This window comes from Dermacentor silvarum, chromosome 1 (assembly GCF_013339745.2).
Source record: "Dermacentor silvarum isolate Dsil-2018 chromosome 1, BIME_Dsil_1.4, whole genome shotgun sequence".
NCBI classification, from domain to species: domain Eukaryota; kingdom Metazoa; phylum Arthropoda; class Arachnida; order Ixodida; family Ixodidae; genus Dermacentor; species Dermacentor silvarum.
Window position 1 is genome coordinate 319685269 of NC_051154.1, and position 27874 is coordinate 319713142.

The window sequence follows — 27874 nt, forward strand, 5'->3', positions numbered from 1 at the left end:
CTAAGTTCTGATTTTCGACAGTGATCGGAATTCTAAGATGGCGCCTAAGTGGCTGGGTCCATTCACACTGGTTGGATGTGACAGAATACATTCTTACCGGGTCGAAACAGTAAAGGGCATGGTGAAAAGTGTTGACGCCAACTACATTCGACCACACCATGCAAGAGTCAGCCATATCGGGGTTGTTTTCGATCAAGACCATGACTTTGGGGAGGTGGAATATGCTCCACAACCTGCAACTATAAAGTGGGAAGAGTTGGCGGTGACAAGCGCTAATCTTGATGCCAACTCACAGATGGAAATAAAGGATGTATTTCAAAGGCATCACACTCTATTTGACGGCGATTCGGGTATAGCAAACGCATGTCAACATAGGATAGAATTAGAACTAGCGCACCAGCCGAGGAAGACGTTTCTTTATCGGATACCTCAGCGATTAAAGAAAGAGGTGAGCCAGCAAGCTGGCGAACTTTTGGTTTGGAAATTGATCTATCCTACTGAGCGCGAACTTGCACATCCGGTAGTATGCGTAGGAAAAAAAGGATGAGAGGATCCGCATGTGCGTAGATTAGAGAGTAATAAATGCCGTCACAAAAATATATGCGTTCCCGATGATGAATCCTCAAGAACTGAAACTGATTTTCAAAGTGGGAAGAGTGCAGTTCATTGCGGTAATACACCTTAGGTGTGAGTACTGGCAGGTGCCGATGGAAGAGAACAGTAAGCATTTCACCGCGTTTGTAACGCATGAAGGTCAGTATGCCTGGAAGGTGATGTCATTCGGGCCAAAAATTCCAGCCGCGGCCTTTCAGAGAATGGTGAACAAACTCTATCGCAGCACCAGACATATGCCACGACATACCTAGATGATATTGGTATTTTATCTAGCACATGGGAGGAGCACTTAAAGCATCTCTGCATTATCCTGCTGGTCCTGGAAAAGGCTCGGCTGGAAGCCACTCCGGAAAAGTGTGAGGTTGCACTCATTTGCACTCATTGCATTCATTACATGGGGCATATTGTCGGTTCAGGGACACATGCACTAGATCCAAAAAATAGCTACAATTAAGAACCTGGTCCCACCGAGCACTAAACAGGTACTACGCAGCCTGCTAGGACTGTGCGGCTATTATCGCGAGTACGTCAGAGAATATGCAGAGGTGGTGAAACCACTCACGCGGTTAACAAAGAAAGCGGTACCTAATAAGAGACCCTGGCCGGAGGAAGCTCAGACAGCATTTGAGGTCCTGAAACAGTCTCTGTGCGAAGCCGTGGCACTCATAACTCCGGAGCCATCTGAGCCTTACTGGCTTTTCACAGACGCTACAGCTACGGCAGCGGGTGGCTGTTTGGCACACATGATAGCTGAGTGAAAGGAGAAGCCTACTGCCTTTGCAAGCCACTGCTTCACGCCGACTCAGATGCGATGGTCGACAGTTGAGAGGGAAGCGTTCGCTGTAATCTGGGCCTTAAAGAAGTTTTACTGTTGGTTTTTTGCTGCCATAATAAACGTCGTTTCCGACCACAAGAGATTGTTGTGCCTTACAACTTCGACTCCGTAAGGAGCGAAATTGACCAGATGGGCGTCGGCTTTGCAGCGATATCACATGTCAGTACGACATCGGAAGTGAGACCGCAATGGTAACGCGGGTGCGTTGTCCAGGCTTCATAACAGTTCATAGAATCCATCGTAATACTAGTGCCATGCTAACTGGATGGGCGTGAATGTTCCCGACCACCTGGCGCTGTATATAGCGTACTTTGTGAGTGCCAATTGAAGACAGCGGCATTAGACTGCTTTTATAGGTTGGAACTGCAATCGTGTGCTTAATTGTTTAGGGGCATGTATTGTGACTTTTTGTGTCTGTGTTGTTGTTTTGTGGGTTGGTTTGATGTTCATCGTACATGTAATTATGGAATTGTGTGGTTAGAAAACTTGATGACGTAATGGCGGCAATGCTTTATCGTATCACTGAACGAAAATCAGTACAATATCTCTTTAGGGAGGACGAGTTAAGCCGCTCATCTCTCAAACATGCAGAAGGGGCGGCGTGACAAGAATTTTCCGACTTTCTCTCTGCACGGTAATTGGCCGCGCGTGAAGCGCTTGAACGTAGGGGTAATCCTTGCCCATGAATATAGGAGCGTTTACACCATCACCAAAGGGTGATTGGTGATGGGTCATCTGTAAAAGGGTGATGATGTCGTACACCTTTCTGTTCGGTCTAAAGACATGCCACAAAGGATCCAGAGTGGCAAGCACCTTTTACGCGGTCTATGATCTGCGCGAAGACGGTGCAAAGAATTCGCCAGTTGAAGAACGGCCCAGTCAAAAACTCATAGAGGCCAGCATGATGACAGCGCAGGATTCGACAAAAACTCTCCTTTGACGGACTGCTTGTTAACTGCCGGTGCGCGTGTTCCTTCTACTATTCAACGAGAGCGGGCCTGCGGACAAATTACGCAGAAACGTGACGACAGAAATTAGAAGCACTGAGGAATGGCTAAGAGCATGGGAATAGGATATATAGGGAGAGAAAGCCATAATGAGAAATAGTGCCAAAAGCTTGCCTAAAGTCTAACAAGTGTGCTAACAAGAATAGGCAGAACCAAGTAGGTGGTGGCTTAAGTTCAGTAATAACCGCATTGGTTAGGGAAATGTTGAGGTGGGCCAGCAGTTGCCACCTCCCCTTTTTATTGTTTTCTGAAGTGTATTTAAAGACTGTTTGGGACACATTCATTTCAGTCTAGGCTGAAATAACTAAACTGATAGATCAGTAAGGCTCGGTACAATGCAACGCTAGTCTGGGGCGTAACCACTTGGTGGTCGAGCAGTGAGACATGATTGGTCGTAAGTACGGACACTTGTTCTAGGCTCTAACTTAGGAAAAGTACAAGAGTAAGGAGCTGTTTACGTGTGTGCTTTTCATCTGTGTTCTCCTGCAAACTCTGCATTTGACTGTGTAAATATTTTCGCTGTAATATAGCTCCCAAGTTTTTTTACCTGCAACATGCCTCCTGTTTCATCAACGCCCATTATCGCCTTGAAGCGACTTGATCAACTTCAAGAAGAAAGAACAAACTTTACTGCGCATGTGCTCCAAAAACGGGCGATGAGAAGCTGCGTCGAGCTTTAACAGAATTATTTTCACCAGCCGTGAGTGCAGGTAACATTTCCTACATAAAAAGGAAAAGAATGAACGATTCCTGAAAATGTTGTGGTTGTGCTGGAACTGGTCTAGAATGTTTTATGCGCAAAGAAACTACGACAACACAGGCCAACACAGCGACCTGTCAAAATTTAGTCACTATTAAGACAGTGCTTTCAGTATTGTATAAATTATTCACCAAGATAATTTCCAATAGAATCAGGGCAACACTTGACTTGAGTCAACCAAGAGAACAGGCTGGCTTCAGGAAGGAATATTCTACGATGGATCATATTCATATCATCAATCAGGTAATCGAGAAATCTGCGTAGTATAATCAACCTTTCTATATAGCTTTAATACATTACGAAAAGACATTTGATTCAGTAAACATACTAGCAGTCATAGCGGCATTGCGTAATCAAGGAGTGCAAGAGGCATACGTGAATACCTTGGCAAATATATACAAAGACTCCACAGCTACCTTGGTTCTCCACAAGAAAAGTAGGAAGTTACCTATAAAGAAAGGGGTCAGGCAAGTAGACACAATGTCTCCAATGCTATTCACTGCATGCTTAGAAGAAATATTCAAGCTGTTAGACTGGGAAGGCTTTGGAAGGAGGATCAACAGCGAATATACCAGTAACTTTCGGTTTGCAGATGAGATTGTCCTATTTAGCAACAATGGGGACGAATTACAACTAATAATTAAGGACCTTAACCGAGAAAGTATAAGAGTGGGTTTGAAGATTAATATGCAGAAGACAAATATAATGTCCAATAGCCTGGAAAGGGAACAAGAATTCAGGATCGTCAGTCAACCTCTAGAGTCTGTAAATGAGTACATTTATCTAGGTCAATTACTCACAGGGGACACTGATAATGTGAAGAAAATTTACAGAAGATAAAACTGGGTTGGAGGGCATAGGGCAGGCATTACCAAATCCTGACTGGGAGCTTACCACTGTTGTTGAAAAAAAAAATGTTCAATCATTCAATTCTGTTGGTGCTAACTTGTGGGGAGGAACTTGGAGGTTAACAAAGAAGCTCGAGAACAAGTTAAGGACCGCACAAGGAGCGATGGAACGAAAAATGTTAGGCCTAACGTTAAGAGACAGGAACAGAGCTGTGTGGATCAGAAAACAAACGGGGATAGCCGATATGCTAACTGACATTAAGAGAAAAAAATGGAGCTGGGCCGGCCATGTAATGCGTTGTATGGATAACCAGTGGACCATTAGAGTTACAGAATGGATACCAAGAGAAGGGAAGCGCAACCGAGGACGGCAGAAAACTATGTGCGGTGATGAAGTTAGAAAATTTGCAGGCGCAAGTTGGGATCAGCTAGCGCAAGGCAGGGGTAATTGGAGATCGCACGGAATCCTTCGTCCTGCAGTTGACATAAATATAGGCTGATGTTGGTGATGGTGATGATAAAGACATCCTGCTGTAAAATGCTCTTCCTTCGGGCATTTCAGCTAATGATTTTCGGCGTACGATGATGATTTAACTGGCTGGGTCATTGTTCTGGAAACTACCACACTGACATGTTTTCTTACGACTACATACAACACTTCGTGTAACTGCGTGTACTTGCGTGATCGGTAAAAACACTAAAATTGAAGAGAAAATGCGATGTCCGCAAATTTGCAGCTGATTATATTGCAGTGAAATTTATTGATCTGAAAATAATGAAAAATAAAATGTACAACGCTCCTAAATAGAAAATTTTCAAAACTGTTTTGTGCGTCAACCGCGGTGCAGAGTGCCCCAGAGTTACTAAAATAGACACAGCATATACCTTGTGCACTTTTCCGACATGTGAGTTAAAAATGGTTGTTCGGATGGTATTCAATATCCTTTACTCAGCCTTTCTCATAAGCCTGTTGGACTACTGAGCAGCGTATTCGCAAAGTTGCTGTTCGTAAACACGTCGCAGAATGAATCGAGGTGTCTTATATAACCCTAAAATAAGGCTAAACTATGATGAAATCACATATTGCAGTTTCAAATGCTTCTTACACCTCCTGCTCAAGAAACCATCCGTGAAAATCAGCCGGAATTGAGGACGGGCAGTCAAACTCTGCAAGGGCCAGTTCTTTGAATGTTTTCGCGTCCAATACAACCAGAGCGAGCTTCTTCTCGTCCTCCTCGTGCAGAAGGGAGCTTAGGATGACACCATCGTCTTCCTCAACAGCGCCTGGACGCGCTACGAAGACAGGTTCTGAGGGGAACCATCCTTCTCTTTCCCAGCGCATCCAATCGCCCGTTGTGACATCAAGTTTGGAGACGAACGCCCTGTGTTCTTCGTCATCGACGTTGCTGAGGCTGTAACTATACTTGTATAGTTTCCCGTTACGACCGTGGTTGATTCTAGGAAGTTCCCCGCGCAGCTTGCCCTTGGCTAGTTCCCGAGACTCGATGATCGCACGCTCGCCCGGGCCTCGATTTAGCGGCAGCAAAAAACGGCGCATGTGTCCCATCTTGAACACGACGGGCTTCTCCACCGTGTAGTCGAGGCTCCGGATGATGCTGTCGTCGTCGAAACATATTAAGTCAACCACGAGTTCGTCCCCCTGTTCGAAGGCGTTGATATGGTGGAAAGTGAAAAATGCGGAGGACTCAAACACGGCGGGGTGAAGCTCCCCCGTCTTCTTGTTCATTACGTGAAAGCGGACGTTCTTTTTGGCATCAAACTTCAGGGCGTTCATGTAGGCCTTGTATCCCAGGTACCTCGACGCGAGCATGGAAGGCAGGTGCATGGACAGAGACTGCTCCAGCACGACCACCCACTTTTCGGTTATTCCGAAACTGTGGATGTACGGCACAGATATCTGAGATTGTAACGGTATCGTACCCACGGCTCTGACGTGGTCCACCGAGTTTACGGATCCCCCGGGAGGAAAGTGCACAAGCACGAAGGAATGACGCGCACCTACGTGCGTACCGATATTGTACGTAGCGCCGTCGTCAGGGTCCAAATGTGGGTGGGCGGTGGCACTGTGCACAGCCACCATTTTACTCAAGGTTTTCTTCTCCAGAGTCTCCAATGACACAGGGTCCACTCGAGTCATATGAGGTGTCTCCGTCATGGCGTACACCTCGTCGCCCACGGGCATCACGTTCACGAGAGCGTTGTCCGTGGAGTCCATGGAGAAGTACGACGCCAGCCGTTCGAATATGGTGGCACAAGGGTCAGGATGCCCAACGGTTCCGAACTCGGAGACGACGATTCTGTTGGCCCTCCGGTTGCGTACATACGCCTCGCTTCGCAGGAAGCGGTTCTGGTAAAGCACTCGGCCATTCTCGATGGTGAACTGCCTCAACAGAGCGGGGCCGTCGAATGCGTGGTTGTAATGGTCGGGGCCAATCGAAGACAATCCCGGACCATTACGCAAAAGCCTACCTCGAAGCCATGTTGGCAGCTGTCCGCATATAAGGCCCGTGACCGGCTCCGAAACCTCGGGTGCGCACGAGCGCCCGTAAAACTTTCTCCCATCGATGCCGGGAGCTGATGACGCTTCCTGGGTTCCTGCCATCGCTGGCTGCCGTATGCTTCAAATCGGAGAGAAACACTCGCCAGCCTCGGCACCAAATCTACAGAGAGCATCGTGTTCGTGCCGCCAAAGGCGCGCCAATCAGATTGTGCTGGCGAGAGTATTATCAACTGCTCAACGTCTCCCCTTATCTAGCGGATCCGCTAAGGGGCTGTTATGTATCAGCTGAACGCAGCAAACAGCGGCCGCGACTGAAATAGAAGCTTGTGTCCTCCTATCTCCCTCATCGGCTTTGCGCTAGAACCGGTCTCGAGAGTGCCCCTGCCGCAGCTTAGTGCGCAAAGCAGTTTCTTTTTCTCGGTACAGGGGGCCTTGGGGTCTCGCAACAGCTCACGGCCATGCCGTTCTCAATTATGTGTAGAGCAATGACCGGGTATGTGAAGCGACCCTCCCCGTAAGCAATTTCGCCACAGAGCCTTGACAGTCTACTGTTTACTATTTTCTTCTGCTCTGCAATTACACACAAATATGAACGGGCTAGGAGGCCATGCGTTGAACTAATAAATGCTAGGTTGCCTATACTATTCATTCATTCTCTGTTTGGTACTTAAAAGATGTAACTAAATCACCGTAGATCATATTTAAAGTTGTAGCAAATTCAAAAGACGTGTGGTCAAAAATGAAACTGACAAATATCCATTCCGTTCACTGTATTTTGCGCGTGCTGGAGGCAAGACATAAACCATTACGGAGCTGGCCAACCTTCATTCTTGCTGTAACTATAATCACTTTAAACTTTCTTCTAACGTATCTACGCGTTCACACAGGCTACTAAAATGGGGAGTGATAATAATATGTTAAAAATACCGAGTACAACAACGCTGAGATTGGACAATCTCTTTTCTTGTTAAAATTTTTGCAAAAGGCAAAATAAGGTCTTTAGATTTGGGACTGTGTTTTAAAGATGATCACGCGTGTAGGATGTATGAGTCAAGAGCCAACAAGCCGCCTTTACCGTACAGCTCTGCACACTCAAAGCTTGTAAACAGAACCATTGGGCTTCGTTTCTTGTCGAGTGCTCTCAGCAAGTCATGCGATCATTCAATGAAAGAAAGCCTCGAAATGCAAGTGGCACGTTTGGAGGTGGCTGGTTATCCGATGCATGTGACAGTCACAGTTGCCGAAGGCCTGAATCGCAGATTCGCAGAAGGAAGGCTGAATCACGCATGAGCGACGAACAGAGACGGGAACAGAACAAAAAATATCCCAGGTTCGCCCGAAAGGCCAAGCATCAATTGCGATAGCAAATTAGTACAGAGCTATTCAGAGTAGGGATAGTAGTTTTATCGGCTGCATAAACTTGGACACATTAGCTTACTAACTGAATTAACACGCGTGGTGTCAGCGCGCACAAGCAAACATGAATAGATCACACTGAATGACCGCAGACAACGACTGTCAAAACGATGGCAGCAAGCGCAGCCGCCGCAGCGGGCGAAGGTTTGTGCAGTCTATCGCTTCAACGGAAACTGAGCGGCGAATGCACGGCGCATACAAAGGTCAGAGCCATGTGGAGATCGCTTTTAAGAGACGGTGCGGGTGACCGCCACAGCGGGGCAAAGTACAAACGCAGTTGTTGGCAGAGTAGAAGCTGCCGCCCCCCACCCCTCCCTCCCGCGCTGTCTTCCCGCTTTCTTGCTTTCGCGTGGGAGATTGAGTGGCCAGTTCCCCTTGCGGCTTGTTGCAAGATAAGCATTTGGTGCCGCAGCACAGCGTCACCCCCGCCTCCCTCCCTCCCATACCCCCACATCCTTTCGTTCGCGCGACGGTCGCGTTTGCTTTCCGCCGTTCGTCCGCTCTTTGTGATAGCGCGCGTCCCCCGCGTGCTTTCACTCGCGCATACGGCGCGCGGCGACGATTTTATCGCCATGGGACTTTATAATGAACCCCACGGCGACAGCGACGGCAGAAATCTGGTTGAAATGTCCATATAATTGCTATCGCAATAAAACAGACAAAGAGCAGTGATTCCCTACTTGCATAAAGTATCTAAGAACGTTAAGAAGGTAGGGCAGCGTTCCAGCGTGCAAGTGTTGTCACGGCGCCAAATAAGCTGTTAAGTTTGTGCAAGGTGAGCTGCTCTACGAGAAAGCGGAAACGAGACTGCACTATCGAGCCAAGAAATATCTACGTCCCCTGCAAAAGGGGCTTCGTTTAGAAATTTCAACTCTCACATGGAAGACACTATATAGGCCGGGCTGGCAGATGTTTTAATGCGCATCTGCGGGAGCGCTACAATAACGTCGGTAACACAGCTAAAAACAGCCGACTGGCTGCCTATTGCAAAAAATGGGGCGCGAAGCAACCTTGCCGTCCTCTTTTCGAACAGACAGTTGTGTATGTGCACTGCAACAGCCTGACTAGGGAAATCGTAGAAGGCACCGAGATAACACGGGCAGGAGATGTATATATCTGTCAGACGTCTGCGGCTTTATCAAAGAAAGAGTTTGACTTCGTGGCGTAGACTGCACTTGGCAGTTTACCTTCTTGCTCTCTGTCAGTTTTTTCCATTTGTAGATTCAGGTGTGTATATACAGGGTGTCTCAGCTATCACGCAGCACGATTTCAAAAAAAAGGAACGAAGTTACGCGAAGCAAACCTAGTGCGTATTGTTTCCCGTACAGTGGAGTAGCCGCCAGAAATTTTTCGTCGCTGAGATTGAATTAGCTAATTGTAATTTATTATCTAACTCGAGAAGTGCTGCCCTAATTATCAAGGTGTCGATGAGAAAATTGTAGAACAACATAAAAAACTCCCGATACAGCTTTCTGTTGCTTAATTAATTACCTAATTAAATCTCAGAAACGAAAAAAATTACTGGTGGCTACTCCACTGTACTGGAAACAATACGCACTAGGTTTGCTTCGCGTAACGTCGTTCCTCTTTTTTTAAATCGTGCTGCGTGATAGCTGGTATATATGCTGGGGATCCGAAATACAGCCTTAGTTGAAATTCAGCGCTTGTCCTGTCTGGACCCCTTCTTTATTCTTACTGCGGTATGTATTGTTTATAACGATGATTTACCCACATGCCCAAACCTATTCCCTTCCACGAGAGCCCCCCAGCGTGATCTCATCGGGATCTCTGAAGTGGGCACAGGGTATCAGGCAGCTGCTCGATAAGGACACGAAGAGTGACAGTGACCGGCGAACGAACGAGCTTTATTGCAGTGCAACCTTTTATACCCTGACACAGAGTGTTTCTGGGCGGAGTACCAGTGTAGCAGCTCGGCTTTGTACGCGTTCGATGCATCATCTTCGCTTGTTTCATAGACGAAAGAGAATCATATTGTTGAAGTGCCCATGACAAGTTGGCCTCTTAGGTTGGAATCGTTGCCTGATTCTTCTTGGTATTGTCGGAGGTGACAAAGACGCTGCTGACGTCGACGCTGCTGTCGACACAGTCGCTCGAGGGCTTGTGTGTGCCTGCTACGCATGCGCCAGCTCACGTATGCATCTGGCAGTGACATTCAGATTCCGACGTTGTCGTCGTTTCCGGCTGACACTGTTTCCCTGTCCCAGCCTTCGTTGGTGGGTAACAGGCGGCTTCTGTTCGTGCAGAGACGGCGCCCGATATTGGTTATATCGCGGTAAGAACGCGTTGACTGCTCCTCTAGCACACTGACGTTTGGCGGCCAGCAAGTGTCGCCTTTAAGCCTGACCACGTCACCTCGTTGCAGTCGTGTTAGATGATGGCGCGGGGCTGTTTGACTATATTTTAGTACTCAAAATACCTTCGTAACTCCTAACTCTGATACTCTGGTTCTCAGTCTTCTCATGAGGTAACAACGTATGTGTTATTAAAATGCTGTCACCACTCCCCTCCCTAATGCCGCTGGCCTGGAGGGTACTACTAAATAAATAAGTAAGTTCACTAGTTGAGCGGCCGTCTTCTGAAGGGGTGGCATGATAACCGAGTCATCATCATCATTATCAGCAGCAGCAGGCTATATTTATGTCCACTGCAGGACGAAGGCCTCGCCCTACGATTTCTAATTACCCCTGTCTTGCGCTAGCTGATTCCAACTTGCGCCTGCAAATTTCCTAACTTCACCACCCCACCTAGTTTTCTGCCGTCCTCGACTGTGCTTTCTTTCTCTTGGTATCCACTCTGTAACTATAATGGTCCACCGGTTATCCATACTACGCATTAAATGACCTGCCCAATTCCATTATTTCTCCTAATTTCAGTTAGAATATCGGCTATCCCCGTATGCTCTCTGATCCACACCGCTCTCTTCCTGTCTCTTAACATTTTTCGTTCCATAACTTTTTGTGCGGTCCTTAACTTGTTCTCGAGCTTCTTTGCTAACCTCCAAATTTATGCCCCATATGTTAGCACCGGTAGAATGCAATGATTATACACTTTTCATTTCAACGACAATGGTAAGCTCCAAGTAAGGATTTGGTAGAGCCTGCCGTATTCACTCGAACCCAATTTTATTCTCCTGCAAATTTCTGTCTCATGATCAGGGTCCCTGGTGAGTAATTGACCTAGATAAACGTACTCCTTTACAGACTCTAGAGTCTGACTGGCGATCCTGAATTCTTGTTCCCTTGCGAGGCTATTGAATATTATATTTGTCTTCTGCATATTAATGTTCAACCCCACTCTTACGCTTTTTCGGTTAAGGTCCTCAATCATTTGCTGTAATTCGTCCCCGTTATTGCTTAATAGGACAATGTCTTCTGCAAACCAAAGGTTGCTGAGATATTCGCCGTTGATCCTCACTCCTAAGCCTACCCAGTCTAAGAGCTTGAATAGTTCTTCTAAGCATGCAGTGAATAGCATTGGAGAGATTGTGTCTACTTTCCTGACCCCTTTCTTGATAATCAACTTCCTACTTTTCATGTGGGGAACCAAGGCAGCTGCGGAATCTTTGTAGATATTTACCAAGGCATTCACGTATGCCTCCTGTACTCCTTCATTACGCAATGCCTCTATGACTGCTGGTATCTCTAGTGAATCAAATGCATTTTCATAATCTATGAAAGCCATATAGAGAGGTTGGTTGTAGTCCGCAGATTTCTCGATTAACTGATCAATGACATGGAGCTGATCCATCGTAGACCATGCGTTCCTGAAGCCAGCCTGTTCTCTTGGTTGACTGAAGCCAAGTGTTTCCCTGATTCTAATGGAAATCATCTTGGTGAATTGTTTATACAATACTGAAAGCAAGGTAATGGGTCTATAACAGCAGGTGATTAATAGCAAATACTTACGCATCATTTAGATAACTCCCACGGGAGGTTCGGCGTGTAATTTTTACCTAACAGGCGGTGCACTGATTTATTATCAGTCGGTGCAGGCAAGTGCGTCGGAGGGCTGACAAGGCTTGGTTCCGACGCCGTGCCCGTAGCACTGATGACATCGCCCAGAAAAGACACTTCGCTCTTAAAGTGGCATTTGTCAGGAAAAAATGTGAGGTTGGCTTTACGTGCCGCTTGTACAGCACACTGCAGTCATTCGTCATGCTCTGCTTTATTGCTTCCTCGATCATATCAAGAGATCGTCGACATACATTCTTACACCAGGGAGGTCTTCAAAAATCTTACTCAAAACTTTCTGAAATACTTCTGGAGCCGACGCTTACATAAATGCAGATTGGTTAACTCATATGCAGTCGCAAGAAACAAAAGCGGCCAAATGGCGTTCCAAATGTGCAAATTTCAGAGTCTGAGCTTATCGTTAACCGAGAGCTATAGTGGCGGTCGCCGCAGCGTTCTGCACCCAGGTCACAACAGTGACAGGAGCCGTCGTCTTACGAATCAGATGGATGCCGTCAACGGTGGCGGGCTCTTTAAGCAGAGATATTCTGCTACACTTTGATTAGGCGTAAATTATGATAATAATGATTGTTTAAGAAATCGCACAATATCTCTGTAGGAAACAGCCCAAGAGGCGGATGGTATAATAAAGTATAAACAAAAGTACGAAAAAATAGGTGATAAATGAAATAAGATAATGCGTAGTATGCGGTAGTCAGCCTTGCATAAGCAAGATTAAGTTAAGCATATAAATTATTAAGTTAAAGCAATGGATTGCGGTAGAGAGTACCTCAGAAGTTCTCAACTACTGTGCTTGTCTTCCTTCTCTAATTAGCCTTGTTCCACATGCAGGTTTCACTTTCAATATGGTGCTGTCTCGTCTGTTACAATGTCGGCTCATAGCTATTTCTAAACAACTCAGAATATTTAACGAAATACTGAAACATATTCAACGACTTATTTGGTTTTATAAAATGTCTTATGGTTGGGGGGCTTGCCCATTCTTAAGCCAATGCCTCAGAATTGTACGTACTATTGACCAAAAAAGTTTATGACCACGGGATCTAAGAAAACACTATATATCCGGGCAGCCTTTAAGAGTATCCAGTAAAACCGTACATCAAAATGTTGTTCGCATATACCACTAGCCCGAGGCTGGAAGTGGGAATAGCAGGCTGCGTTTTGAGGCTGCGGATATTCAGCTTTTTGTCGGATCCCTTGGTCCGTAAACTTTTTTGGTCGATAGTACATGCGATATAAATGGTATAAAAGCCTTCGATGCATTCTGATATGCGTCATACGTCTCTGTGAATATATTTCTGGTCGCGATTCTTCCCTCTACAAGCACCATACATCGCATTCGTTCTTGTTACATCGCTGTCTCGGCGTCTCATACTGTTCATTCGCTTAATTTGGTGTTTGCATTCTACAGCTTGTGATTGATATACTGCATAAATCTAAACATTGCGTGTGATTACACGTTGAATATGATGAAAATGAACACAGTTGTACGCATCACACTACTTGTATAGCATCTAAATAAACGCTTCACTTCACATTGATTCCAACAGGTGCATTGGATCAGCATAATTTTATTGGCCTAACAAACTTAATTTTTCTCATAGAAGAGAAAGTTCGTGTTACCCACTGGTAGTGAAATCTCAGTAGTTTCTACTGGTCCCTGTTCTGAAAGACGAATTGGAGCCTGCCCTCGTGGGTCAGTGGAGGTCGCGTTGCGCTGCAGTGTACAAGGTCGCGCGTTTGGTTAAAAACTCAGAATAAATCGCGAATTAAAAAAAAAAAAACGTCAGAGGCAAGCTTTATTTCTCATATTCACCACTGAGTTCATGAATCTGGTAAACTTTGTTGGTGCTTAGCAAGATCGCATTGAATTCCTGGTTATGCCACAGCCTCGCATCTGTTTAAAGTAGTTTTATCTAATCGGATGATCAAAAGAATGAACAGAAATCTTACCAACGCCTTGATCACAGACCTGCGTGCAGTGAGAAGCAGGTGACCGGAACCATGGGTTTTCAAATGAAACCATCAATTGGCACGGAAAGAAGAAACAACATTGAAGCCATTTGACGTAACGCCGTAGGCTTGGCACTGCCACCCCGCTCCGTCAGAACGAATGACGTTGTGGGAGAATTAGACACGTGAATATTGGCCTCACAGTGTCTACGCTCCAACTAGGTGTTTTTCACCTAGTTGGAGCGTAGGTGTTTTTCACCAGTTTAAGAAGTTGATTAGTACCTTTTTAGAAACAAAACACCATATAATAACGGCAAGTCAGTTTCCTGTTTTTTATAATTATATTATGTATAGATATTATTATATTATAGACTTTTGTGGTTATATTCTGGAAAATCTAATAATTTTAAACATGATCACATACATTCCTTAACCACCCAGTACCTTAAGAGAAAGGAGTGCTTAAATTTGTTTTGAATGTGAGCCGAAGTTTTTGCTTAACATATATTGCTAACTAAACTTCCAATTTACGCATTTTCGTTTGCTCCCTTGATGTTTTTTTCTTGCGTACACATTTTTGTTATCTGTGTCTACAAGGACAGCGATATTTGGTGGGCCGCCAGTGCTCTTCTACTTAGGGAAATTTCACTGGGCAGCCTGGCCTAGCGCTAGGGCTGTGGTAGCAATAATCCTAAAAATCTATGTGTGGGCATATTTGGTGCTACTTGTCACTTTTGTTGATTGCAAGTTCTGCATCTCAACTAATTTATTAGGCAATAAAGTTTGTTTATGTCAGACGGCGGGTAGTAGATGTCTTGCTGCATTTTAATCCGCATACATTATTTGTGCAATGCGCTGCATGAAGGGCTCTTCTTTACACTGTGTGTCAAAAACTAGTATATCAGCATATTCCGATTTATTTGTAGGTTCCGGTAATATTCCATATGCCATGACATTCGCTAATGGGTGTTAGGCCGAAGAAGTGGTCTTTACTTCGGCGTTATGCTACGAAAGCATAGGGCGATATTTTACCACGGACACCCACAAAGTAAGTTAAAGTTTACTTTCAATTTTCAGATTTTTTTGAGGTGTGAACTGTCCATTAGTTTACGATTTTATTGTAGCACATCATTGTGTTTTATGTGCTAGTGTCCTGCTAACCTGCCCCCTGAAACTAAAACCAGGATGTCATTGCTGCCTGAACCACAGCATGGCTGACAAAATGTTTCCCCGCTAGAAACTATTTCAGTGCTCAGGTGACTGAGCAGGGCAAATTTTTTTCAACAATGATGTGGTTTAGGCAGAGGTGTCATCCTTGATTCAGTAACTGGTAGAACATTAGCGTTAGATCACTATACAAAACATACCTTTATTTTAAGTTCAGAGAAAATTTTACACGCTGCATTGATTTGATTCGTCTAACTGAAATGAGATTGTTGATCAGTCTGGCTATGCTACAATATTGCCATGCTAAAAAAATGCCGACAGGAAAGATTGTTCACATCTGGAACGCTACCTTGGCATCACTCTATCCGGCATCATAAACGTTTTCTGACGCCCGCACGTGCCTCACTTAATAATAAATTGTAAGTGGACAACCGTCTTGTTACTGTAAACGCCGCCACAAAAATTTGTGGGAATGCTTAATAAAAGTCGTCAGTTGTTCTTGTCAAGATGACCGTTAGCCAACTTTTAGCATAACTTTAGCAGGGCTTACTGAAGTACCTCGACACGTCTACGACTAAAAAGTGTTTTGAACAAGATCGCTACTGCACCTTTTAATGATCCGTTCGAGGCATATTTTAAGCATTTGTTAGTTGATTCTGTGTTTCCTGAATTACCCCTTAGGGCTTGATAAATGTTTCATAGTCAAGACGTGCCACCGGACAACATCGATGGCTACAGAACTTGCATAACTTGGCGCTGCACTTCGTCTCATCAGTCAAGAACAACGTCGAAGATGGTCGATATTCAGTGACTCTCAGGCGTGGCCAGTAAAACTGTACAGTCTTTGTGATCAGCCCTGCGGCGCGGACCACGCCAACAAGTGGTATTTGAGATTAGAGAACTTATCCCTACTTTGGCCGAGAAATAACGCCACATGGCATTCCAGCGGCTCCCAATCACTCTGGCGTCATGATATCGAGCATGCCGATAACGCTGCTCGGTCAGCTCTTCAAGGCAGCAAAGAGGGGTCGATACGGTTATCAAGGTCAGATGTCACACGAACACTTCGAGTGCTTGCACGAGATATCACGTTTTCAATGTGACATAGGCCAAGTTTTCAAAACTGCGGCTGCAGTGTGAATTGGTGTTCCTTGTGATGCACGAGATCATGTGCTGTGGTGATAGATAACCTGTGGTGATAGTGACTAGCTATCATCATATTTTGTGCTCCCTCTTTCACTCTGTAATTTATTATATTTCTGCATATCACTTTCATGTTCCCCGGTGTAGGGTTGCAATTAGGATTTTCCACGCAGGTTAACCTCCCTGCCTTTCCTCTTCTGTATTTACTTCACACCACAACTACTACATCGGCTGCCACCTCCGCTTGCTCGGTTTGCACTATTGGCACCGTTCACGGTTCAGATGGCGCTACGACATTTCATGTTTCGCCCCAGTATTGCCGACGCCGACCGCTAGAGAGGCGATGAAAATGATACGCCATTCCGAACGACAACGGCTTCCTTATCGTCGCTCGTTTGAGAGGTATGCCCTGCGCTTTGATGATATGAAGCCCACAATTGTTCCCGCTGCTCATATTGATTGCGAACGCGTGCTATCATATGCAGAGCATGCGCACTTTGTTATTTTCACAACTCGGACAGTCTTCTTTCGTGATAAACGATCGAAAGTATCATGGCGAATGTATACAGCTTCTTTCCGGTTTTGCTGGTTTTAACACTGGCCGTTCCAAAGCTTCACTTGTAGTGGCACATAGATCGCACGCAAACTGCAATGCACGGTGCCTATACCCGAGACTAGATTGCACTATACCTAGAAGTAACAAAATGTGCAAGGTAGCAGCCAGCAGCTAGCAGAGAATCGCGAAATGTTGGAGGGGTGGGGGAGGGGGCAGAAGAGGCAAAGAAAGGGTCGCTTTTAAAGACAGCTGACCGCAGCGATTTTTTCGGCAGCGTTTTCCTACAACAGAGACCATAATCTGGCTTTGGTTGTTTATGTTTTCCTCAAAAAATTGCACTCACGCACTACGGGAGAGTGGACAGGCAGCTGTTAGAGGGTAGTTGGTTTCGGAGTGTGGTCGAAGAGGCATAATGTAATAATGTGAAGTAATATTATGATGCAAAGAAATACTTTAGGTAATATTTATATAAGAAATAATTTTCGTGATATTAGATTAAAGTTATGGCTCTGTCTTTTTTGTCATGTGCCCAATTTCTTTTCCGTATGTTATAGTAATGACTGTTGTAGAATTAGAAACACATGGACAGACTTAGGCACACTCAGCCTCCCCATGTCTAAGTAGGTTCGATTTTATGGGCATTAGGGAAGTTAATGTTCTCAGCTCTTTGGGCTTTGGAATTTTTTTTATCAAGGTGGTCTCACATTTTATGTTGGGGTTCAAAAAATTTTGCTGTTAGAAAGCATAATAGACATGATGCGCCAGATTATCTTAATCGAATATTTTCATTTGTATATCATCATGATGAGGTTGCCGTGTGGCCACTGTATTAAATTCCTAGAAGTTGTGCAAAACAACCATATTTGCTGCTTTATTCATTTAGTATAGCACAACGTCCAACAAGCCGTCTGATTTCTCGGAGGCGTGGCATTTCACACGGCCTTTAAAAATGTTTCTCAAATGTGTTTAAAACTCACTGTTTTTGTAAGTCAGTGTATAAGCCGTCGGTGATGAGCCAATTGCTTTGTTAAATGCTTCTTGCTTTCCAGCCTTGATGAGTCGTCTCCAATCGGAATGGTTGGAGACGACTCATCGTTTGGGATCAGAATTGAATTGTCTCCAACCGTTCCGGTTGAAGACGATTCAATTCTGATCCTAAACCTTCTTCTACAACTGATGTCACGAGCGAAATAACACAGTGACACCAACAAGATTTGAAAGAATCTACTTTGTCCTATCCATTTGCTTTACTGATTTATCGAGCACTTGGCGGCTATGAATAAAGTGATGTACTATGCAAACACTATGTTGCGTTGTTATTGCGATCTCCCCAAATGGCTGGAATGTCTATATCCCAAAGCTGCATGTGTGAAACCGTATCTGAATGAGTTCCGTGGTTACAACAAAAAACTAAACGTTACTAAGAACCATAACCAGCGAATGCCGCTGCGGGACTGAATGTTTTCATTAAAATGCAGTCCAAACAAGACAGCCCTCTTCAGGCCACAGAACGTCCCTATGATACTAAATCCTTCGATGAAAATACCATCAAAAGCCAAACAGCCCATTTAGCCCGAAAATGGTACCAAATGGGAGCACTGAATCCGAGGAGTGAACCTTTCGTCTCCGTATTATTTCATTGTCGCCAGCATTGTACGTCAGCGTCTTGAACGCTGGCCTATGACGGTGAAGCTTTTGCAGAGCTCTTGCGAAAAATTTAGTCAAAAATCACTCAATTTGAAGTAATGGCAAGCAACCATGTGCCTTGTGCTTCGCGAGTGCAAGTTGTTGTGAATATTCTAAGTGGTGCGGCGCCATGGCAGTGGGTGCTGACCTTACGCGTTCGTCGTTTGTGTGTTTTGTGCGGTGGCTCTTTGCTTCGAGCTCCTTCGAGCTTTGCGGCAAGGTTCTTGGTAGGTTGTTCATTCTCCCAAGAGGTGTGTATGCCCGAATTTGAAAGAGAAGCTTGCAAACGACTGTTCGTACTACTCGTTGTGCGGGGTAGTCATGTGAGTGCCATTGTGCGTGTGAACGCGTAGTTCGAAGTCACGAATTAGTACTGCGTGTATTGTGAGGATGAAATGAAATACGGGCGCTACAAGAAGGTAATGTGAACACCTTTGAGACGATCGAATCGCACCAGGGCTAACTTATTCATGTGTGCTGAATACGCGATTCACCTCGTTTTTCTCATCGGGGATCCGAGCCTGGAGATTCAACTTCGGGCTATCAAAAGAACCGAGGAGGAGGTTGTAAGGCATCGCCTGGCAGCCACCCCTCACTAAGCCAAATAAAAAAAATAAAGGTTGTTTCCTCCTCCTATCCTTTGTATTTTATTCCGGGACCATAGCAGGCTTCAAATCTAGATCCCGATGATTCCTACGTCGCGCCTGTGGGGCATTTCGTTTTAATTTGTAACAACATTGCTTTTATTTTAATGCCCAACTCCAAGGAACAAGTTTCCGACGGTTTTTCGGCATCGGCCAACGTGGGCCGCATGCTTTGCTAGCCACTTCGGGCATCGATTCTGGCGCGGGCGACTGCAGGCTAGGGTAGTCACCATATTCTGCCGTCGAACGAGCGTCTCACTGTTTTTGACGACGCCGGCAGATCATGAAAATCCGGCCGGGAGCTAGTTCCTTGTGGTTTGGGCTTTAGATAATGAAATACCGCGTAGGAATTCAACGCGAACTAAACTACTCACCTAAATGTATGACACTGACGTCTTTAATTGTTATAGCTGGCCGACGTAACCCTCACTCCTCTTACAAAAAGCGGAACTTAAGAGCTACAAAGAAGAAGAATCTGTACGGAAAGGCTGAATCTCTTTTATTTAGTTTTTCATGAAAAAATTAGAATTGATAAGGAACTGTATATAAAACCAGCATCTGAATTTGCAGTTCGCTTTTGTCATTCTAAGAAAGTTATAGATTTTTAAGTCGCACGGATACGTCCAAAAATAATTTTTTCCAAGAACGAACCATGAATGAAATTGTCTACCAGCTGATATTGTAGAATGTGGAACAGTATGTTTATTTATAAATTCACTCAGGAACAGATCCCGATTTTTTTGTATTGGTTGTATATAAAGATGCATTTCATTGTAGATTATGCAATGTTTTTCTGTGTTCGGTTATTTTTCGATTTTCTCAATATGTCTTTGTGATGTTATGTGTTGCAACTATTTTGCCATCAAAAATTATGTATGCCCACTCCTGCTTAAGGCCTGGCACCCAGGTTAACAGCATGGAATAAATAAATAAAATAAATATCGGGCATTAGGATTTAGTGGTGCAATATATATACCAAGCTGTCTTGTACGAAACCACACGTCGCGCGTTTTATTTGTTGCGCCTGATCGCATTTTCGCATTTTAGTCCGGCCTGATGGTACATTAGATAATTCCTGTGGAATTCGGACGATGCGCTTGCACTCCGTCACGCGATCGATATTATGCAGCATGTTTTTGATTATAAGGCTTTTTTCAATGGCTGAAGTTCTGGATTATCCTTTTTTAAGCTTCTAGCGGTCAGAAAGGATAATCAGGCGTCATAAATTTTATTTTGTTCACACTGAAAACGGGATGAAATAATTTTGCGAAACACAAACAGACAAGCTCTGCAGAATAAACATCCGTGGGCCAAATGCAACATTTCTAAGTATAAATTAATTCATACCGGGCCGTGCTCAAGCATATTTGGCACGGCAACGTAGATTTACTCAAACATGTTGAAATACCTTTTTTAAAAAAGCTTTTCAGTTATGCAAGCCAAACTTTACTTTACAAGAAGTGCGCGTAAACACTGGGCTTTACTTTCATGTGGTCTTCGATAACTTCAATAACCTTCTTCGAGCCCAGAAAGCCAAAGCATCAGATCCTACCAAGAAGGAGTCGATCAACTTGAGCACCTTTATTTATGGCAATGAGGACTGCATTCACCACAAAATGAATAAAATGTTGTTTGATTTACAAATTAGTAAGTATTGTACTAACTAATACCGAACTAGAAATTGTTTTGCTGAGCTATCTACAACAGAAATTTTGCTCCAGCTTGTCAGAAAAGCTACTGTGGGCTTTATGCTAAGTTTTGCATTCTCAAATCAGCTATGTCAAGTATGAAACAGCGTATGTCATATGCTTGGCTTTCTGGGATACGTAGATAAAAATTTTGGTTCGATCTTACTTGATGAAGTCGACCAAGAGCTCTTTCCCTTAGAATGGTTACCTAATGGTACATGGCTGAGAAATTTGTTGCAACGATTTCCGTCCGGAAATACTGCTTCACCATACTTAAAAGGTTCATAACCACTTTAAATTATCTGTAGTTATGCTAGCGCATATTTGCTGTACATACATGCAGTTTAGTTTAGGTTGTAGTCATTAGAGAGTGAGTGCTGTAAGTATATTGCACGAAGCTATGTACAAACTTACCTAAGCTGTCGGTGCATTTATTTTGAATTGTTGTGTTTTACTCACTTTTCAGAAGTTTAAGAAAAACAAGAAGAATAAACAATACAATGTTGCTGCTGAGTGGTCGGGTCTGAATTTCAGAAGAGATGCGCCATTCCACAGAATAAGTGAAGTACAAAAAAAGGCGGGGGCGGCGCAGTGGTTGGAGAGAAACTATTTCTTCTTTCCCATGTAAATAGATAGGAGCCCCATAATTGAAGCTTCCGCTTAATGTAATCAGTGTCCATTTTAGATGCGGAGCATGTTATAGCGGCGGCCTGTCCCGCGGCGTCGTTGGCATCGGCGTCGGCGTTCGTCCGCACCTCTCCTCATTCTCTCCACGCCAGCTGTGCGATAACGCCTATCTCCTCCTCTCCCCCTCTCCACGCCATCTGTTCGATAACGCGCTTCTCCCTCCGTGTCTTCATCCGCCACCTTTGTGATAGCGCGCGCATGCGCGCCTCTCTCTCTCCTTCTCCTCTCCGCGCCAGCTGCCTATATAAACCCGGTGCATGCGCCGCTGCCTCAGTTGCTGCTTCGGTTTAGTCACGCTGCGCCGTCCGATGCGCTGAATGGATGCCAACGAATCTGTCAACGAACTGTCTGGTAAATCTTCAAGCAGCAGCAGCCAGTTCATTAACAGAACCGCGAGCACCTCTGAAGACAAGGCTGCGCAGAGAAGAGCTCTCGACGCAGAACGTAAACGTCGGCGACGCGCAGCGGATCCAGATTCAGTTCGCCAACGCGAAGCCGCTTCGAAACGTCAGCGTCGAGCAGCGGATTCCACACTTCGAGAACGCGAAGCCGCTTCGAAACGTCAACGTCGAGCAGCGGATCCTGAGCTTCGAGAACGGGAAGCCACGTTGGTTCGTGATCGTCGAGCAGCAGAACCTGAGGTTCGGGACCGTGAAGTTCAACGTAAACGTACGAAGCGAACGGCGGAACCCGACCTTTGAGAACGTGAAGCCCCGTTGGTTCGTGAACGTCGAGCAGCGGATCGTGAGCTTCGGCAACGTGAAGCAGCGTCGGTTCGAGAACGTCGAGCAGCAGAACCTGAGGTTCGGGACTGTGAAGTTCAACGTAAACGTACGAAGCGAGCGGCGGAACCCGAAGTTCGAGAACGGAAAGCCGCGTGTAAACGTCAACAACGAGAGGCTGCTCCCGATGCTGCACGCGCAGCCCAACGCTCGCTTCAAACGTGACTTCCTGGACAGGAGCTTCGGACACAGTTGCAAGGTGTGTGACAGACTTTGGTTCGACAACAACCTCACGAGGATTGGAAACATCCAGAATGATACTCATCGTACCAAAGCGCTGTCAGTTGTTTTTATTACATGTTAACTTGCGTTGGTCACCATCACATCGCGTGAACGCCGTTATAACGACCGCGATGCTGCGCATCAGCCCATGGTTCCCCTCGGAAGATGGTGCAATTTTTTTTTCAAGTTTTAAGGCCAGACAAAGAATGTGTCTGCTTGCATAAAACTTTAGTCTTTTTTAAAGTTTTATGCTTCGTGAAATAACGAGAGAAGCATGTGTTCATTGTGATGCTGTTGTACAGCTTTTACTTTGCTAATAAACATATTTTACAAGAAAAAAGTGTTGTACGTGACGCAGGTTTTGGAGTATGCCTCATTACTGCAGAAACACATTATTGTGCAATATACGTGTGAGCCAAATGTTGCGCACACAACTATTGTGAGCGGCACACACATGTTGCCGCTATACACTACGCAGATACATATGTTATTGCGGTCACTGTAGGTAGCGCTTCCTGTGCATTTGCAGATGTCGCGATGTGGCAAGCGATGTGCTGACTCCATGAGCCTTCCACTTCTTTCTGTCTCTGCCGGTGACGTATAATGTGATGACTGCGTATATTCGTATAAGCAGTCATGACAGATACTATACGTGATGTGACAGAGAGGAACAAGCTGCGCGAGGCTGATGGAGTCAGGAGATCACTTGCCTTTGATTTTGCGTGACATTTGCAAACGCACAGGAAGCGCAACACCATGTCTCTATTTGCTGTTTTACCGGCAACGTGAGTACCGCTCACAATGGTTGCAGGTGCACAGAATTTGGCTCAAATGTGCTTTTAGATATCCAAATGCTGCACCGGCGCCGAGAAATTGGTGAGTAAACAAATGGGGAGGTCGGTGCGAGGAAAGTTTTGTTAGAAAGTGCATGTTGCCAAAACGTTCCTGGGATGTTTTTCGGTTCAGTCGACATCTTTTAGGGAGGTCCAAGATGTTTGTGGGAGATATCCAGGAGATGAGTGGTTTCTGGGGTGCATCATGGGCATGTTCTATGTTTGCGGCTCATGATCATCATTTGCCATCTAAGCCTCTTTTGTTTCATCGATGGTATTTTCACGAGCATGACGTCAAATAATAGCACACCAACACACCACCATCTTCTTAAGAAGAACTTGTGTGTCGGGCACACAGCATGATCCTCGTCCGCTATAGTATTGCTTTTTATGGCCTCCGAACATGCACATGCATTAGCACATGTATGTATGTACATACCTGCGCAGATGTACGTATCAGCATACATGCACAGACGCTACCACACTCAGAGTCTTGGAAAAGCACAGTACATTCTACTGTTTACATGCCCCTGTTGTTTGATCGTTAGGGCACAAGATAGCGCACACGACTACGAAATGAATATCTTGGTAGAGACACGGGTTCATAACTCATTTGTGGAGGCTGTTGGATGCTTGACGACAAGATAGCATCGATGACGATGAGGTAGTCATCAGCGTAACATAATAAAGGACAGACGCAGAATACAAACGAGATTTGAAACACAACTGTTGTCGCAGGAAAAAGAAAAACGATACAAATTTAGCAGCGCATTCGGTTGGACTCAATAGGAAATTTCTGGACAGCGGAGCAAACTAATTGGTGGCGGAATCCCAAACAATGGCCCCAAACAAAAACTAACAGGTTTTGTTAAGCCAACGCCAAGTCTTCGAAGACGTAGCTCCAACATTCTTTTTATTGTAGTAATAAAACACCGACAAGGCAAAAATGAATGTGTAATTGTTTCTTCCTCATTACGAAAAGAGCACGGGAGAGGGGGAGGACACCAAACCTGCCCAGTATAATTAAAAGTTAAAGGAGTGAATTCGGCGACGTAATTTTTTGAGGAAGGCCTCAGCACTATTGTGTTGTAGCATTTGCTACGCCGGAGAAATGTCAGGTGTTTATAACCTGGACAAACAGTGAGTACAGCGTCTGATAATGCTTCAAAAATGAACGCATCCGAAATCTAGCCCTTGTGATGTGTGCTGTCGGTTGCGAAAAAGGAAAGACGGGGCCGCAAAGCGGTGCCTTTACCAGTGAATGGGCTGTTTCGTCCAAAAATAAGCCTTCATAAGCTGGTGCGCCCATTACATCAACACATAGTAGATTGACACGCACTCGCAAGTTAGAGAGTTAAGCATGATCGAATCACTAGACGTGAAAAACGAAGAGCACACAGGGAGTGAGTCGATAACAATAGCAACTATTGTAGTTGCAGGGCAGAATTTACGTAAAGCTAGAATTACTCCAATAAAGGCAGTCAGAAAAGGAGGCACTAAATCAGGCAGCCTTATTTAAAAAGGCCAGCCGAGTACAGGTCTAAATATTCGAATGCCAGATGTTTCCTCCCATTGCGATGCGTAAGCCGAAATTACACCGTTTGTTGCTAGTGTCTTTAAATGATCTTGGGGGGGGGGGGGTAATATTCAATTTAAGAGGAAGCTTTATCACGGGGGCTCCTGTCTAAATACATAGCAACGAGGAAATCCCTTTTCTCGGCAACTATTGCACCAAAGTCGATAAGGTCGTTACATTAAAAGCAAAAAAAAAAGAAAACATACAGTGACTGTAGGAAGCTATTTAGGCCTTCGATATTTTAATAAAAATTGTTGAAAATCGCAAAAGTTCAAACAACAAAACTATAAAGTGTACAACTCTGCAACTCAGCAATGAAAACTTACTTTATACCACAATTGCCTAAACTACACCTCATAATAAATCGAAAGTCGAGAATATATTGTGACCAGCCGTGGTTGCTCAGTGGCTACGTTGTTAGGCTGCTGAGCACGTAGTCGCGGGATGAAATCCTGGACACGGCGGCCGCATTTCGATGGGGGCGAAATGCGAAAACACCCGTGTACTTACATTTAGGTGCACGTTAAAGGACCCCAAGTTTTTACCATAGTCCCCCACTACGGCTTGTCTCATAATCAGATTGTGGTTTTGGCACGTAAAACTCCATAATTTCGTTTTTTAGAATATAATGTAATATACAATGCCCTGCCATTATTCTGTGAGTATAACTGTTGCAAAAACGTCGTAAGCATTGTAACAATTTCACGCCAGGTGGAAACCCGTATGTCAAATTTGTCCGCTTGACGAAACGACGATATGTGTTTTTGGAGCAGAGTTAACCATTTGCAAACTTTCTGCTTATATTAGTTTTAGAAACCGATTTGCGACAATCTTTGTAAACATTCCAAGCTCTAAATCAAACTTCTATAGACACTAGAATTTACCTTCCGTCATAAATGCAGCAAATTTTATCGAAATCGGTCTTGGGTTTGCTTAAGAAACATTGCTGCGTTTTATCTGTATTTGAACAGGCGAAATTGGCGTTGTCCCCGAGCGAAATCTTCCTCTTACAATGCTGTATGGTTGTAGTTTCACGTAGTTCGGAAAAATGTTTTTAAACAAAAATTCCAGGGAAATAAAATGAGTATACATGGTAAGAACATTGTGAATTTCTTTCGGCATTCAATTGAATTGAATTGCATGGTGGGTTTTCCGTGCAATATCACTATTTGGTTATGAGGAACGCCGTAGTGAGGGACTCCGGATTAATTTCGGCCACCAAGGGACCTTTAACGTGCCCCCAGTGCATGGGATGCGGGTGTTCTTACAATTGTCCGCTATAGAAATGCGGCCGCCAAAGCAGGGATTTCATTCGGCGAAGTCGTGCTTAGCACAGCAACACCATAGCCACTAAGCCACCGCGGCGGGCTCAAGTGATGTTTGTACAGTTATAATAACCTGGGCCAGTCAACAGGAAAACCTTGTTCTGGACCAGAGATGAAAATTATTTAAGAGTGGTGTAAAGTTGATTCACATAACCTTCAGAAAGACTGGACCACCAGTAGGTGAAATTTGCATGAAAGAGTTCGTGCCAAGAGAATGGACATGTAACAGAAACGTCGTATTTCCCTTCTGCCTTCGCGCACGCCTTCTTCTTTCCTTTTTTTCAACGTCGAGTGTCATCTTATAGGCAACAGTGGGTACATCCTAACGTCGGAGTGTAATGTATAGCGGCGAAGCTGGCTGAAAGTGTGTAGCTCACTGAATATACACTGTAAAAAGTGCGCGTTCTTTTCACGCATTTGTTCCCTCTAAACATCACGGTACTATGCCGGCACTGCGAGAAAAGGTGGGTTTCCGTTTATCGAGCAACGCGCATGCGCACTGTCTCAAGAAGGAGGAAGAAAAGACGAACAGGAGGATGAGAGTCCAATGCCGCTAGCAAAAATCATGAGGGCTAGCACAGCGCGCATGGGCAGTTTTTCCGCCACCTGCTCTGACAGGCCCGGGCTCCGCGGCTGTAGAAGATGCTGCAAGAGCGTTGTGCAGTGTCTGTTCTTGGCGAAAAAGTGAGCGACTGAGCGTGCAAGCAGTGGTGGCAACAGATTTCTATTGTTTCTCCACTTTACTTGACATAGGATTGTGTCTTCTACGTCTGACGAGCACCTATAGTTTTCTGAATATGCTTTGTGCTTGATAGTATTTTGAGAGTTGCGCTTAGCTCAAAAACCTTGATGCCACTGAAGTTAAAAGCAATACTTTGCATTTGTGGTACAACACACGTGGTCGTCGAACTGGGCAAATAAAGTGTTGCGAGCCTCGAGGAAATCGTTGCGGGTGAGGGAGGCGTTATTTCACTGCTATGCTTTAATTGTTTACGTGGATTAGCGCAGGTGTTTTGTGTTACGTTCTTGCTTTCTTTCTTTAGGGTGTGTGAAACTGCGCCAGCCCGCGAGCTCACTCCCGTTTCTTCGGTTTATGTACCACTGTGCCTATACCTCGGAGCATGAATGCATGATTTCTTTTATTTCTCGTTGATGTCTCACGGGGGAACATCGTGGGAGCTTGCACGTTTCAGGCACTCATACTTTTGATATATGCTTGTCATTTCGATAAGGAGAGCTGTCATTCCACCTATAAATAGCTGGCACTTCTGCTTCTTGCTCTCGCAATATTCACTTAAACCGCATTGACGTGGTCATAATTTTCGCATTTGCAGAAGCGAAGTTCACGAATGTAGTTGTTTAGAAATGAACATGTATGATCGACTTCGTGGGAATGGTATTGAAAATGTTTCCACCTGAAAGGAACCTCTAATTTTGTTCGTCTTGTCAGAAATCCCTACTTCACTGCATCAATGGGAAGTAAACTAGGTTCGTCACTGTAGCTTAACGAAGAGTTCAGCGTAGTACTCTTCATAAAAAACGTGGTCAATGCATTTTTCGCTGCATCAGCTGTCTCTCTTTTATTGATGAAGTGTCGCGCCTTTCATACGAGATGTTC

General features: G+C 44.8%; 1 protein-coding gene across 1 annotated transcript in view; it reads right to left on the reverse strand.

The window, feature by feature from the left end:
• Positions 1 to 4077: 4077 nt before the first annotated feature.
• The window catches only part of LOC119442747 (beta,beta-carotene 15,15'-dioxygenase), a 35964-nt gene continuing 12167 nt past the window's right edge, over positions 4078 to 27874 (reverse strand). The window contains exons 2-3 of the mRNA XM_037707750.2: positions 4762 to 5592; positions 4078 to 4313 (exon numbers count right to left, since the gene is read on the reverse strand). Of these exons, the coding sequence (XP_037563678.2) occupies positions 5168 to 5592 (425 nt within the window). The 3' untranslated portion in view covers positions 4078 to 4313; positions 4762 to 5167. The remainder of the gene's footprint in view (positions 4314 to 4761; positions 5593 to 27874) is intronic.